The sequence below is a fragment of the Diuraphis noxia genome, unplaced genomic scaffold, assembly GCF_037042655.1.
Source record: "Diuraphis noxia isolate RWA-SAM2 unplaced genomic scaffold, SU_Dnox_SAM2 contig0002, whole genome shotgun sequence".
Lineage (NCBI taxonomy): Eukaryota > Metazoa > Arthropoda > Insecta > Hemiptera > Aphididae > Diuraphis > Diuraphis noxia.
This window is the reverse complement of record NW_028301712.1, coordinates 40,386,820-40,399,113: the sequence shown is the minus strand read 5'-3', so window position 1 is coordinate 40,399,113 and position 12,294 is coordinate 40,386,820. Positions and strand designations below refer to the sequence as shown.

Below are 12,294 nucleotides of genomic sequence, written 5' to 3'. Positions count from 1 at the left end.
ATGGTCGGTCAAGGGAGCTAGAGATTGATGAAAAGCGTAAAGTGTAATGCGTCCTATTTGGCCTCGTGGGAATTTGGACATAATATAAACACGCGCGGGACTTAAGTCGGCCAAAAGTATGTAGGTATATATTATCATTTATGAAAATGACCCACTTCTGCCAAATTAATATTGACTGTTTTTGACAAAAATTTGTTGGATTCCCGTTTCCACCAAATAGGGGTTTGGTAATCAATAATAATTTTAATTTTATACAATATATTACGTGTCAAGTAATAATATGGAATAATTTATGTGTAATAGTCGTTTAGAATATGTAAATAGTCAGAAAAACCGAACGATAATGTGCAGTGATACCTACTTCCCTTTCATTTCTTTAAACTCGCATTGAATGACTCTCAACTCGTACGCAGTTTTGATAATAATATAATAATATAAATATTATCTAAGAATGACGAATCGGAATGACTTAGTATAAAATTAATAGAATAATAGTTATATTGATAAGCTCGAGACGTGTCTTATATGAGCATACAGCGCCTGTTTACTAAACCCTGCACACCAGCGCTACCACCACCGTAAACCACTATGAAAACGAAAGAGACAAATTCGGCAGATGTTTTAAAAGCTATTATTTTTTTTTTTTTGCAATATTAAAATAGGGTAGACACTGTCTCATTATCTTTAATGTCTTTAATGACGCCACATCGACACTAGAAATTTACCAACTTCCACTGCCCCAAATAATCACTATACTTGAACACCGGAAGGAATAATAATAATAATTATATATATATATTTGCAAAGATAAACTTCTCAATATGCTAATATAAGTAACAATTGATTTTAGTTATATGAGTTTAAAAAAATATCATTAATTAAATGTTTATTTTTATAATTTTTAAATATTTTAATACGATATGAGACTTATAATTTACTTGTATGACTTATATATATTTGTATGAAATGATACTAAATATGTATAAGGTAGAAACAGCTGATGTTAAATTTGGGACCCGATTTGTTGACGGAAAAGGGTCATGCTCGTTTACATTTATTGCGTATAACGTGATAGGATAAGTATATAAGTTGTTATCCACTACATAATATTTTGGTTATGATTGACTTACGATTTTTTCGTAAATTACGAGCATATGTAGAACCGTATTACCGTTGGTGTCTTGGTTATTTGGGTCAGCGCCTCTTGCCAACATCAAACGGTAGCTCTCCTCCTGGCCGAGGCACGCTGCAAATGACAGTGGATATTCGCCCCAATACACGTACCTGCGATTTTGAAAACCGTTTATTTTGTAATAATAATACCTATATATTGTAATTGTAGGCGAAACAACTGCATTTGTGTGTTTTTGACTTTTCATACGTCGACAATTAAAATCATACATGACTTTTATAAAAAAAAAAACTTTGATACAAACAAATATCGTAAATTTAAACAAGTTTTTTGTTTGTATGTTTGAGATTTAGACTATATAAGTGATTTGATGAGGCTGTCGTGTGAATATTTTCGGTGATTAACTCAACCCTGTATATAGGTCGTTTACCCTTCGTAATTGGTGTCAGGACACAGGTTGACCCATTCGTGGTCAAGTGAATCTGATCTGGAAGCCTTTTGATCTTCGGTGCTCATGAAGTTCCCGAAGCATCGTTCGTTCAAGTTTGCCCCGCTGTCCATCAGTACCTTCACCATGGCCGGATCTTCGTTGACAATAGCCATGTGCAATACGCTCTCTCCTAGACCAAGCCATCAAACATCGTCTTAGGAACCACAACAGTCAGTGGCATAGCTGAAGCTCAGTCAAGGGGGGGGGGGGCGATTTCAAAACTCAAATATCACAAGAGACAAGAGTTACCTTCGTCACTAATAACTAATAAGTCATATTTATTTTTATACTCACAATTTTTTTTTTTTTTTTAATTACAGCAATATAATAAAAAAATTACTAATAAATATTTGTTTTAGTATATGTTTTTATACAATATACCTATCTTAAAATATATTATAATTTTCAAAGCAATGTATTTCAATTTTTTTCGCTGGCAAATCTATCTATAATTACTTAGACGTCTACTTCAATATCGCAATGTATATTTAATAAAGCCAAGCCTGTTAACCTTTCCTCACCCATCTTGGATCTTATACAGGTTTTAGATAACAATGCAATGAACAAATGATTATATAATCTTATTTTTAGGTCACGATAAGATGTTGATAAAATAAAATCCAATGAATACTTTAGCTTATTACTCTGAGAGCCGTAATGTAATAACCACCTCTGAAAAATCCAAGGGGGGGCGATCCACCCATCGCCCCCCCCCCAGATACGCCACTGACAACAGTAGTGTATAGTTTTTATTCAGTTACGCAGTGCCATAACATATTATAATAAAATTAATAAAGAAATATATACAGTCTAGTATCGATACTTAAAATATCAAGGGGACATAAAATATTTTTACCAATTCTAATGATTTTAATCGAAATCAATCGTCCGATCATGACTCACCGTAATACTCGTCAATCATGTAAATGTCATTTACGAGCTTTGGATAGAAATGTAACAGTCTTTTTGCCAAATCTGCGTGTATAGACGTAGCGTTTAGCAAACATAGATGTAACGCCGTTTCGCCGACAGTGCCCCTTTCTTTTAGATCCCAGCAAACTTCCCGGTACTGCACTTCCCCTACGAGTGAAAAGTTTCCAAATAGTTGTTCGGCGAAAAGAAAAATAAGCCACAACTGCGTGGTGCACTTACCCAGCTTTTCCAGTTCTTCGATGGTGGGAATGTCCTTTTCAATGTCGTAATCATTGGGGTCTTCCATGTTCTTTAACGGAGGGAGCTGTGGATTGACAAACAAATCGCATTAGCAACAGATATTATTAAGAGCAGAGTTTTTGAGGTCTCTGAAAAATCCAGATTCGATCGGTGGCGGGATTAATATTCAACTGGGAAAATAAAGAAAAATCGAATTGACTCGGTTGTCTGTTATATATGTGTTTATGGCGAAAGACTCAATGCAATAATTAGATTACGGTTAACTTATTTGAAAAGTTTTGACTGAAACGATGTAGAAATGGAATAAACACGCCGAAAAGAACGTATGCCGGCCGATGAGCATTGTCTATCACATCTTAAAATAATTCGATGAACTTTATCTATACTATTTTGTTTTTCGCAAGAAAGCATTTTTACAAATATACCTAATCGACTAGATTTATCCATAAAATGTGTGCAACATTACTGTCTATTTTTTCTTTTAATATATTTTCTTTTCTATTGAAAAATCTGTATTAATTATTTAATACGAGATAAAATAAGCTACTGAGGATAATTTTTATCTCGACAAACTTTTTTATAAAAAATGATCATATTTTGTATTTTCTGATAAACTATTTTAATCCAGGCATGGTTGATGATATTAATAATGTAAAGTCACTATCACTATCTACCAGTATGGTGTTTATCCATTTTAGCGTAAACACCATAAAGGCAAAACTATATTTACATAAAAAAAAGTGCTGAATTCTATATTGACAATGTTTTACATAACCAGAGAACTTTTTGTACAAACTGTGTCCAAATTATTACCGCGAAACACTATATTAGTGTAATAGAATAATATGGCTTGATATTCAATTAAAAAATGATAGTAATATACTTACAGTAAACACAAATTAATTTATTCAGTTAAGTACGTGGAAACTGTGACTGACGATTGAATTTTGTTCGATTGTAAGTTATCGTGTTATTTTGACACACTTAATATTATAATAATTGCATTGTATTAATATTTATCGCAAGTCATAACCCAGCCAAAGTGACTATTAAGCTTTCGGGAATTTGGTAAATGTTGATGTCCTTTCTATTCAATTATGATATCACCGATTTAAATTAAAATATTTTACACACATATTTTGAATTGTGATGTTTATTTGAAGACGTGGTCAGCTATGATGTTATAATAAGTAGGTATATAATATTATTAATGGGGATCATATTGCAATTTTTTCTATCATTGAACCAATCATTTTATATTCGTACAGAATAATAAGTTTTAGAATTTAGTTTCATTCCTCTTCCCCTAAAAATTATCCTATGGGCGTCAATAGATGTAACGGTCTATATCCAATAGCCATACATAATATACCTTACGATATTACTTTTTATGAAATCCTAAGTTTACATTTACAAATGAAAATAACGGCCGTTAATTTATTATTTATGGTACGCGTTTTAAATTTCAAACGAAATTTAAATTACGTTTACTTTATTCGTAGCCAGTGTGACGCTTTAATGGTGCATGTCTTCTCTTCCCTTCACGTTAATCTTATGTTTTAATTTGTTATTCCATTCAGCAGTGTAAATTAGCATTAGGAAGTCGATTAATTTGTCGAAGAAGATAAATAAAATAACAAATAAACAACAAAAAACGTTTACGTGGTATTTTTTTTTATTTATTTTTTTGCATACACGTGTTGTATTATATTATTATTATTACACGAAACACAATATATACGCGTGCCGTGCACAAAGCAACGACATAGTGTTTCCGAGCGACAGCAGCTAAAACTTTCGCTGTGATGTCAAACAGATAATTGAAATAATTATGATTACGAACTAAAATTTCGTGAACCGCTTTCAACTCGATTAAATTCGTAATTTTCCAATTAAGTAACGGTATTGCGTTTGTCGTGTAAAACACATTTTATCGTAAATAATAACGCGCCATCGTCGTATTCTCGATAAACGCACACACAGACTAAAGCTCTGTCGTGTTTGTCTATACTACACTATATAATGTTACTATAGGTACGGAATATCATTTTGCTCGTCACGGGCGAGAAATAACTTTTTCCCTTCGTCTTTGCCGCTATAATATAATATTATGTACTGTATAGGCATCTAAACGTATATATTGTACTGCATTTCCTCCGAGTATACAATATTATAAAATCGTATAGATATATCGACAGTTATTATATGTTGTATGCCCTCGAATTTATGCGCAAATCGTCGAATGCGTAATATTATGCATGTGTGTACTTATTATTACTCTGCCACGACCGTAATATTTAATTATTATATAACCGAATCGTTGGGCGTTTCACACCGATAGCAATATTTAAACGTCGTCGTGCGCTTCCAAAAGTTTCCAGAGAACATCGCTATTATAATTATTATTATTGTTCATTGTCGAGCGCCGCGCTACACTGCATGTGGAACCAACGAACGCGTTAAATATTATATATAATTATTTGTAAATATGTATGTAATATGCATATACGAACACATTCGACTTATACGAGTGTCGAATCGTGTATGATATTCGTATAAAATATTATGTATGCATGGGACAACACGAAGGAGTGAACTTACAGGATGCACAATAGTCACATATAGCTACTGGCGAATGCGGAGATCTAATACTGCACATGACTATAGGGTTACAAAATGATGAACTGTTAATGAGGAGAGGACAAAATGACTTGTGTCCGTAAGGAGATAGAACAACGCAATAATTAGCTCCTCCTTAAGTAAGTCAATAATATATTATAATATCGACATCGATATGTCGGATATGTCCGTGTAGATACTTATATAGGGACGATTCTATAGAAAGGAATGGCAAAGAAACTAGAAGCGGAAATATATACTGTAAACAATAACAATCCTTTGGATTAACGAAGCTTTTAGGGCTGTTTTACATAGACACGCGTATCATGCGTGACGTTTCGTATGCACATTTCCCATGCCAGTATGACGCGTATGAACTTAATGTAAACCAAAAACCGCTTGTAGAATACGTTGCATATGATACATACTCATGTGAAACGAGTCTTTAGAATCTCGATTCATGTCGAAGGATTTTCAAAGAAACAATGGCGAACATCGTAAAAGCAAACAGAAGCAGACTATAATCGTAGGAAGGACTGCACGCACGGAGAAACTAAAACTCATTACTTTGTACAATACTGGAAAAGAAGCTGATAAAAAAAATAATTAAATTGGAAGACCAATAATGAGGTAAAAAAAAATGTGAATTTAGGAAGAAGATCAGATTGGAAAGCTAGGAAGCTGACCTGGGTGGTTGTAAAGAAAGGTACTTATACTACGGCTCTATAATACCCCTCAAAAAACAGAAATTATAATAATAATATATTATAGATAGTAGGTTGAAGGTACAATAATGAGTGACGACGACGACACGATTCGAATCGTGTTTTATTTTTGCCTTATTTGTACATTCACAAAAATCCTCATAAGAAACATTTGTATGGGTATTGGGTTTTGTCGCTATCGGGAGAGGAGTTTAAATTTTATTTTTCCCCGAAGTGTGTTAGGTATGGAGTTTTTACAGTACCATTAATCTGTTTTTTTCCAAATCGAAAACTCATGACGTAGTAATATGATTATAACGTTTACTCTAATGCGAATTCTAAGCGTCTTCATACTATTTATAGACATTTTAGCATATTGCGTTATTGGTCATATTATTTATAAAATTATTATTTCACTTACAATCGTTGGTTCGACACCAAAAAAAAAAAATGTTGTGATAATGTGACCAGTGCTTACAACCAACATTACCTCGTGTTCCATACTGTTTCGTCACCATTTCTAATCGTTAAATGAACTTTGTGTATAACATCAAATAACTCTTCATTATAATGTACCTGCGTAATATTAAATTTCGTTATTTTCAGATACTAGTACAATTAATTTGTTAATATCAGCAACTTTAAATACGCCATTTGTGTCAACTATTAACTGAATATATATGATAATAATAATATGGTATACATAATGCGTTAATGTAAATTGTATAGTGTGCAAATCTCAATAAGTGAAGTGAAAAAAATCTATGATTAAAGTTTATAAGAGTTAAAATATATTAATTAAAAGTAGGGCTCGGAATTAAATGATCGAAAAATATATAAAATATGCATGAAAAAAAAATGCATAAAATGGATGTAAAAATATTAAAAAATGACACGAAAAATTATATAAAAATTTATATTTTACTATAATCTTCGTAAAATTTCTTTTTTGTCGAATCTCTTGTTTTCGTGACAAAAAAAAAGATGATGAACGTTAATAATTGATAAACCTAACTGAAAAATGCAAATTTATGTAAAATAAAATGCAACAAAAATACTAGAAAGTTATTGTAAAGCATAAAATCTCCTAAAAATAAAAAATTTTTACCATCAAATTCTATACTTCATGAATAAAATTTATGTATAAACGAGCATTGAATGTGAGCATTAGAAAAATGATGCAAATGCATCAAGTTCCTGGCCCTAAATTATAAGCAACAAAATATCATAAATCTCGTTAAATATGCATTATTTTATTGAATTTTTCACTATCCGAATGGGTCAATATAATATGATTATAGCTCAAAATATATTTTATTACTATACTTTTATAACTAGCGCTAAAAAATAAATAACTAGGTATTGAAAATTATTGTAATAATATCCATAGATGATCAAATATTATTTCGTTCCTATAAGACATAATCAATGAATGATGTATTTATTAAAAATCAATATCATAAAATGTATCCATTACATAAACTTAAATAATTTAAGTTAAATCGTCTGTAAATCTTAGAGTTTTTTGTTCAACGCTGCAGTGTGTAACGATGGCTGATGCGATTATTTTTTTACACCACGATTCTCGGCGTGCTTGCATTAGTTCGTATTAAAAAAAAAAATAGTCGTTATAGCCTTGAACGAAAACATCAAACACTCCCCAACGACACCACACGTGTTCAAAACTACGGTAGAGATTTTTTGAGCCATTAAAAAGTGAAATCGATCGCCGGGAAACTTCGTGGTATTCTTATATATTATTACGATATGCCTGAGTGTATTTATTTATTTTTTTTTTTGGGGGGGGGGGGGGCTTGCGCGTTCAAGTGTGAGCCACGATGTTGTGATCGTCGATTACGGCAGTTAGGTAGGTATAACATAATATGATTATAATTCATTAAATAAGGTGTACCTAGTATACGACTTTTGTGTCCTCTTCTTAATCGGAATTTCATTTCATTTTTTTTTTTAATTTCGTCGTCTATTACAGTATTATAACTGTTGTTAAAATATTAAATTCATGTTATATTATATTATGTTATATAATGTAATCATATTATAATTAGGGGTAGTCGCGAGTAATTGACTGCCTGAATATGAGGCCCCTTGCAGCTTATGTATACCTGCGATCAATCCGATGGGAATTCGATCGAAAATATATTTATGTAGTTGTGTCAGTTAGACACACGTATATAACTGTTAGATCGCAAGGAAACTAGCCAATGTATTAACTAGGTTCTATATTTCGATATTCCGAATGTATTGTTTTTGGACCTGTGTGTGCAAGTGTGAGCTTTGGGGTCGTCGACTTCAGGGATTGGTAATTGTAGTATATTATATCACACGAAATAAAGTGTACGAATTTTTCTCTGGTCTAAATTACAATTTTGATAATTTTAGATTCTGAGAGGAGCGAAGAATGTATTGATTTTACCATGATGTGTGTGTTTTTTTTTAAATTTTTTTAAATTGTTTTTTTTTTGTGTCTGTCATCACGTTTTGGGACAGTAAAAGTGCTTCGATTTTCGATTTCAGTACCTCGTTCGATCAGAAAGTGAATCTAGTTTGTATTTTGGGGGGTCAAAAGTAAAAAAATTCTGAATATTTTTCTAAATAATCGGGATAAACAAACTAAAAATTAAGGGGAAAACGGGAAATTGTACGCACAATCAGTTTTCGACAAAATCGATTTTGATTTTTGATGTAACTTTTAAATAAATGACCATAGATACACAGATACACGAAATTTTCACCGAATGTTTATATAAGTTTATTCTATCCACCATGCAATTTTTTTTTCGACCTAAGTTGAACTATTTATAGCCATATGCAATTTTCGATCATTATTAGTTTTTTTTAAATTAATATCGATCAAAATTTATTTGTTGGGTAGAAAAGTTTGAAAATTTAATACAAGGCTCCTAATATATTGTAATACGAAAAATCCCAAAAATTTGCTAATTAATTAAGCTAGAAATTCATAAAAAATGTTCTTTTTAAATTTAACATTTGAAAATTTAATACAAGATTCCTTACAAGTTTGTCAATCTTTATCACAAAAAAAAAATGTACACTAGAAAGTCAAATTAAGTTTTTATGAGCGTTTGAAATTTAAATTTTTACAACATTGGATAATATGGATAAAAATTTATTAGTTGGGTAGAAAAGCTTGAAAATTAATACAAGGTTCTTAACACATTGTTACAATAGCAGTTGAAAAATATTAAAAATACATAGGCACGATTTTTTTTTATAAGCATTTAAAGTTCAAATTTTGATTAAATACGTAAAAATTACGGCAATGTTCAAATTATCTTAGATAGAAATTCATAAAAGTTTTATTTTTTAAATCTAAGATTTGAGAATTTAATGTCCCTAACATATTTTTACAATAGCAGTTGATAAATAAAATAAATATATAGTCACAATTTTGTACAAGCATTCAAATTTTTAATTTTGACAACATACGTAAAACGAAAATTCGCAAATTATTTTAAACATAGAAATTAATAGAAATTTTTCTTTTTAAATCTATGATTTGAAAATTTTTAATAATTTATAATAATATAATCCAAGACAGAGATACCGTCTACGCTCAGAATCGTGTTTCGTATACAATGATATAATATCATTGGATTCAAATTTAATTCCATCCATTACAGTAGCAGAACGACATCTACGACTAACCCACTTTTTTTTTATCTCGTCATCAGTTATAGTTTTTATTGCAATATATTATACATTATGTTATAAATGACAATACTTTAATTAACTTGGTGGGTGGGAGGTAGGGCAGTAAAGAGCAATTGGGCATCTAATGTGTTCTATGCAGCTATAATACGAGTATATAGTATGCATGTAATCAATGTGATGAGTATTTGATTACTGATATATGGGTCAGTTTGGATCACATAATTTACTGTTTCAATAACGCCCTTCGATGAGTAATTCAAAGATTTACGTATGAGCTAGGGGCCAGAATCAAATTATTTTAAAATAGCAAAAATAAGATGCTAATATTCTCTAAAAAAGTTGAAAATATTCTTGCAATATTCTTTAAAAATCATAATAAAATATGCGAAAAATATGATTTTTTAGTAATACATTCTCTTGAAATAAAAATATTCATTGATATGCAAAATAATACAAAAAAACTGATATAAATAAGTATATGATAAAAAATAATATATGAAAAATAAGCAAAATAATACATGTTAAAAAAAATTTGATTAAATTATATTAATAACAATAAGGTATTTTTAATTACGAAAATTTTCGAAACAGTTAAGAACCATATTTTGCTCCATGTGTTCTAGTGTCATATTTGTACGGCGGTCTGTTAATATATTTTTATACGTTTAAATGAACGTTTGACGTAAACTGAAGTCACGGGAGCATTTTGCAAATCAGTAATTATAGCCAGTGAAAAATTGTCTAGAAGTTAAATTTAATTATTTCCATTCAAAACTTTAGTTACGTTTTTCAAAATGATGAACCCTTGATTTTTTTGTTGAAGTTGATCATTTTTTATTTTATTTCCATTTTCTTCGGGTATTTTTTGAAGTTGACCAATTGTATTTTCAATTAGATTTATCGAATCAACAAAAGACACAATAGACTTTTCCAAACTTTTGATGGATGTTACGAGAACAAAATGGGCTTTAATAAATATTAAATCGTTTTCTATGGTTTCCATGTCAAAAACTGTTTTACATTTAAGTACTGAATGACTGGAGGATTTTTTACAACTTAATTCTTCAATAAATTTTTTTAAATCTTGGAAATTATTACAGTTAAAAATAGCAGCTTCCAACCACGTTCCCCATCTGGTTAGTACTGGTTCAGGGGGTAACGGAATATCTGGTAATATTAATTCTTTATACACGTGTACATGTTATAATGGAGATTTTAGAAATACTTTTTTTATGTTATTAATTAATTAATTTATGTCTGGGTACATTTCTCTAACCCTATCTGCAACCCTATTAAACATGTGACATGAATTAATTTGGGATAGAAAACTGCTAGTGACTGTCCCGTTTTTACCATGTACGGCGCAGCATCTGAGAGCATTAACTTTTTCATCATTTCCGTCCAAGGGCCACAATAATTTTAACCCATCATTCACAATTCGAGTCACAGTAGAATGATTAGTCTTTTCTAAAACTTTAAATGTTAAGAGAAAAGAACGAGTTGGATGATTTGACTTTAATATCCCGTCCAATAAATTCGCCACATAACGGCCATTTATATCCGTTGTCTCATCAACAGCAAACCAAATATTATTATTGCTTATTTCATTTTTTATACTGGTTAAAGTCTTATTATAACAATGTGGTAGATAATTTTTTATTATTAGATTTTCACCGGGTGTATGTTTGCCAGTATATTTTTCTAAAAATGCCCGAATTTGTAGATTTTGAAATTTATACCACGTAATATTTGCGGCAACAAGACTCAAACATTAATCTTCATGAAATTCATTTACATTTTTTTTAGAAGTCGATTCTAATAAAAAAAAATGTTTTGAAGTGTTTAACTTACGATTTTGAGCTGCTTTGTTTGAAAATGTATCTACATATTGTGATAATATTGAGACTTTTTAATGCACGGTACATTTTTATCACACACTTGACAAAAAAAAGTTGTGCCATCAGTTGTAAAATTTATATTGTTTTTATCTAATGGTTGAATCCACTGTGAAATTAAATCTTTTAATTTAGTTGATGGTGTTTTCGGCATTATGAACAATTAAAAACAAGTAACTAATTAAATATAATGAGACTATAATGTATACCTATGTCAACACTACACGACACGCGACACTGAAGTGTTGTACTGTACATATAGTAATAATTGAACGCCTGGAGCTAGCTATTTTTGAAATGTAGTAATAATTCCATTTCTTGTCGGGCATCGTTATCTTAAATAAGTCACTTATCTACTACAGACTATTACAGTTCACATTAGTACATTATTAATCAGGACATAATGATCGTATATACGATGGTTATAATACGTATATAATGTATCTACATCTTATCGCAATTATCGGACACTTAATTTATATTATTTACGCCACTGCAACGAAAAATATCGAATGTCTATAAAAATTAATCAATAAATTCTCAAATATTTTTTATTGTAAGAAATATTCTTAATATGCTAAAAAAAAC

The 12,294-nt window shown here is 30.4% G+C and overlaps 1 protein-coding gene across 2 annotated transcripts in view; it reads right to left on the bottom strand.

Annotated features, from left to right (window-relative positions):
- nan (transient receptor potential cation channel subfamily V member nanchung) overlaps positions 1–12,294 on the bottom strand; it is a 52,833-nt gene that overhangs the window by 30,355 nt on the left and 10,184 nt on the right. For both annotated transcript variants that reach the window (XR_016190491.1, XM_089220893.1), the window contains exons 3-6: positions 2,775–2,859; positions 2,526–2,702; positions 1,563–1,752; positions 1,131–1,284 (exon numbers count right to left, since the gene is read on the bottom strand). Coding sequence is in view for 1 of the 2 variants with exons in the window: in XM_089220893.1 (XP_089077019.1) it covers positions 1,131–1,284; positions 1,563–1,752; positions 2,526–2,702; positions 2,775–2,859 (606 nt within the window). In the remaining variant the exon portion in view is untranslated. The remainder of the gene's footprint in view (positions 1–1,130; positions 1,285–1,562; positions 1,753–2,525; positions 2,703–2,774; positions 2,860–12,294) is intronic.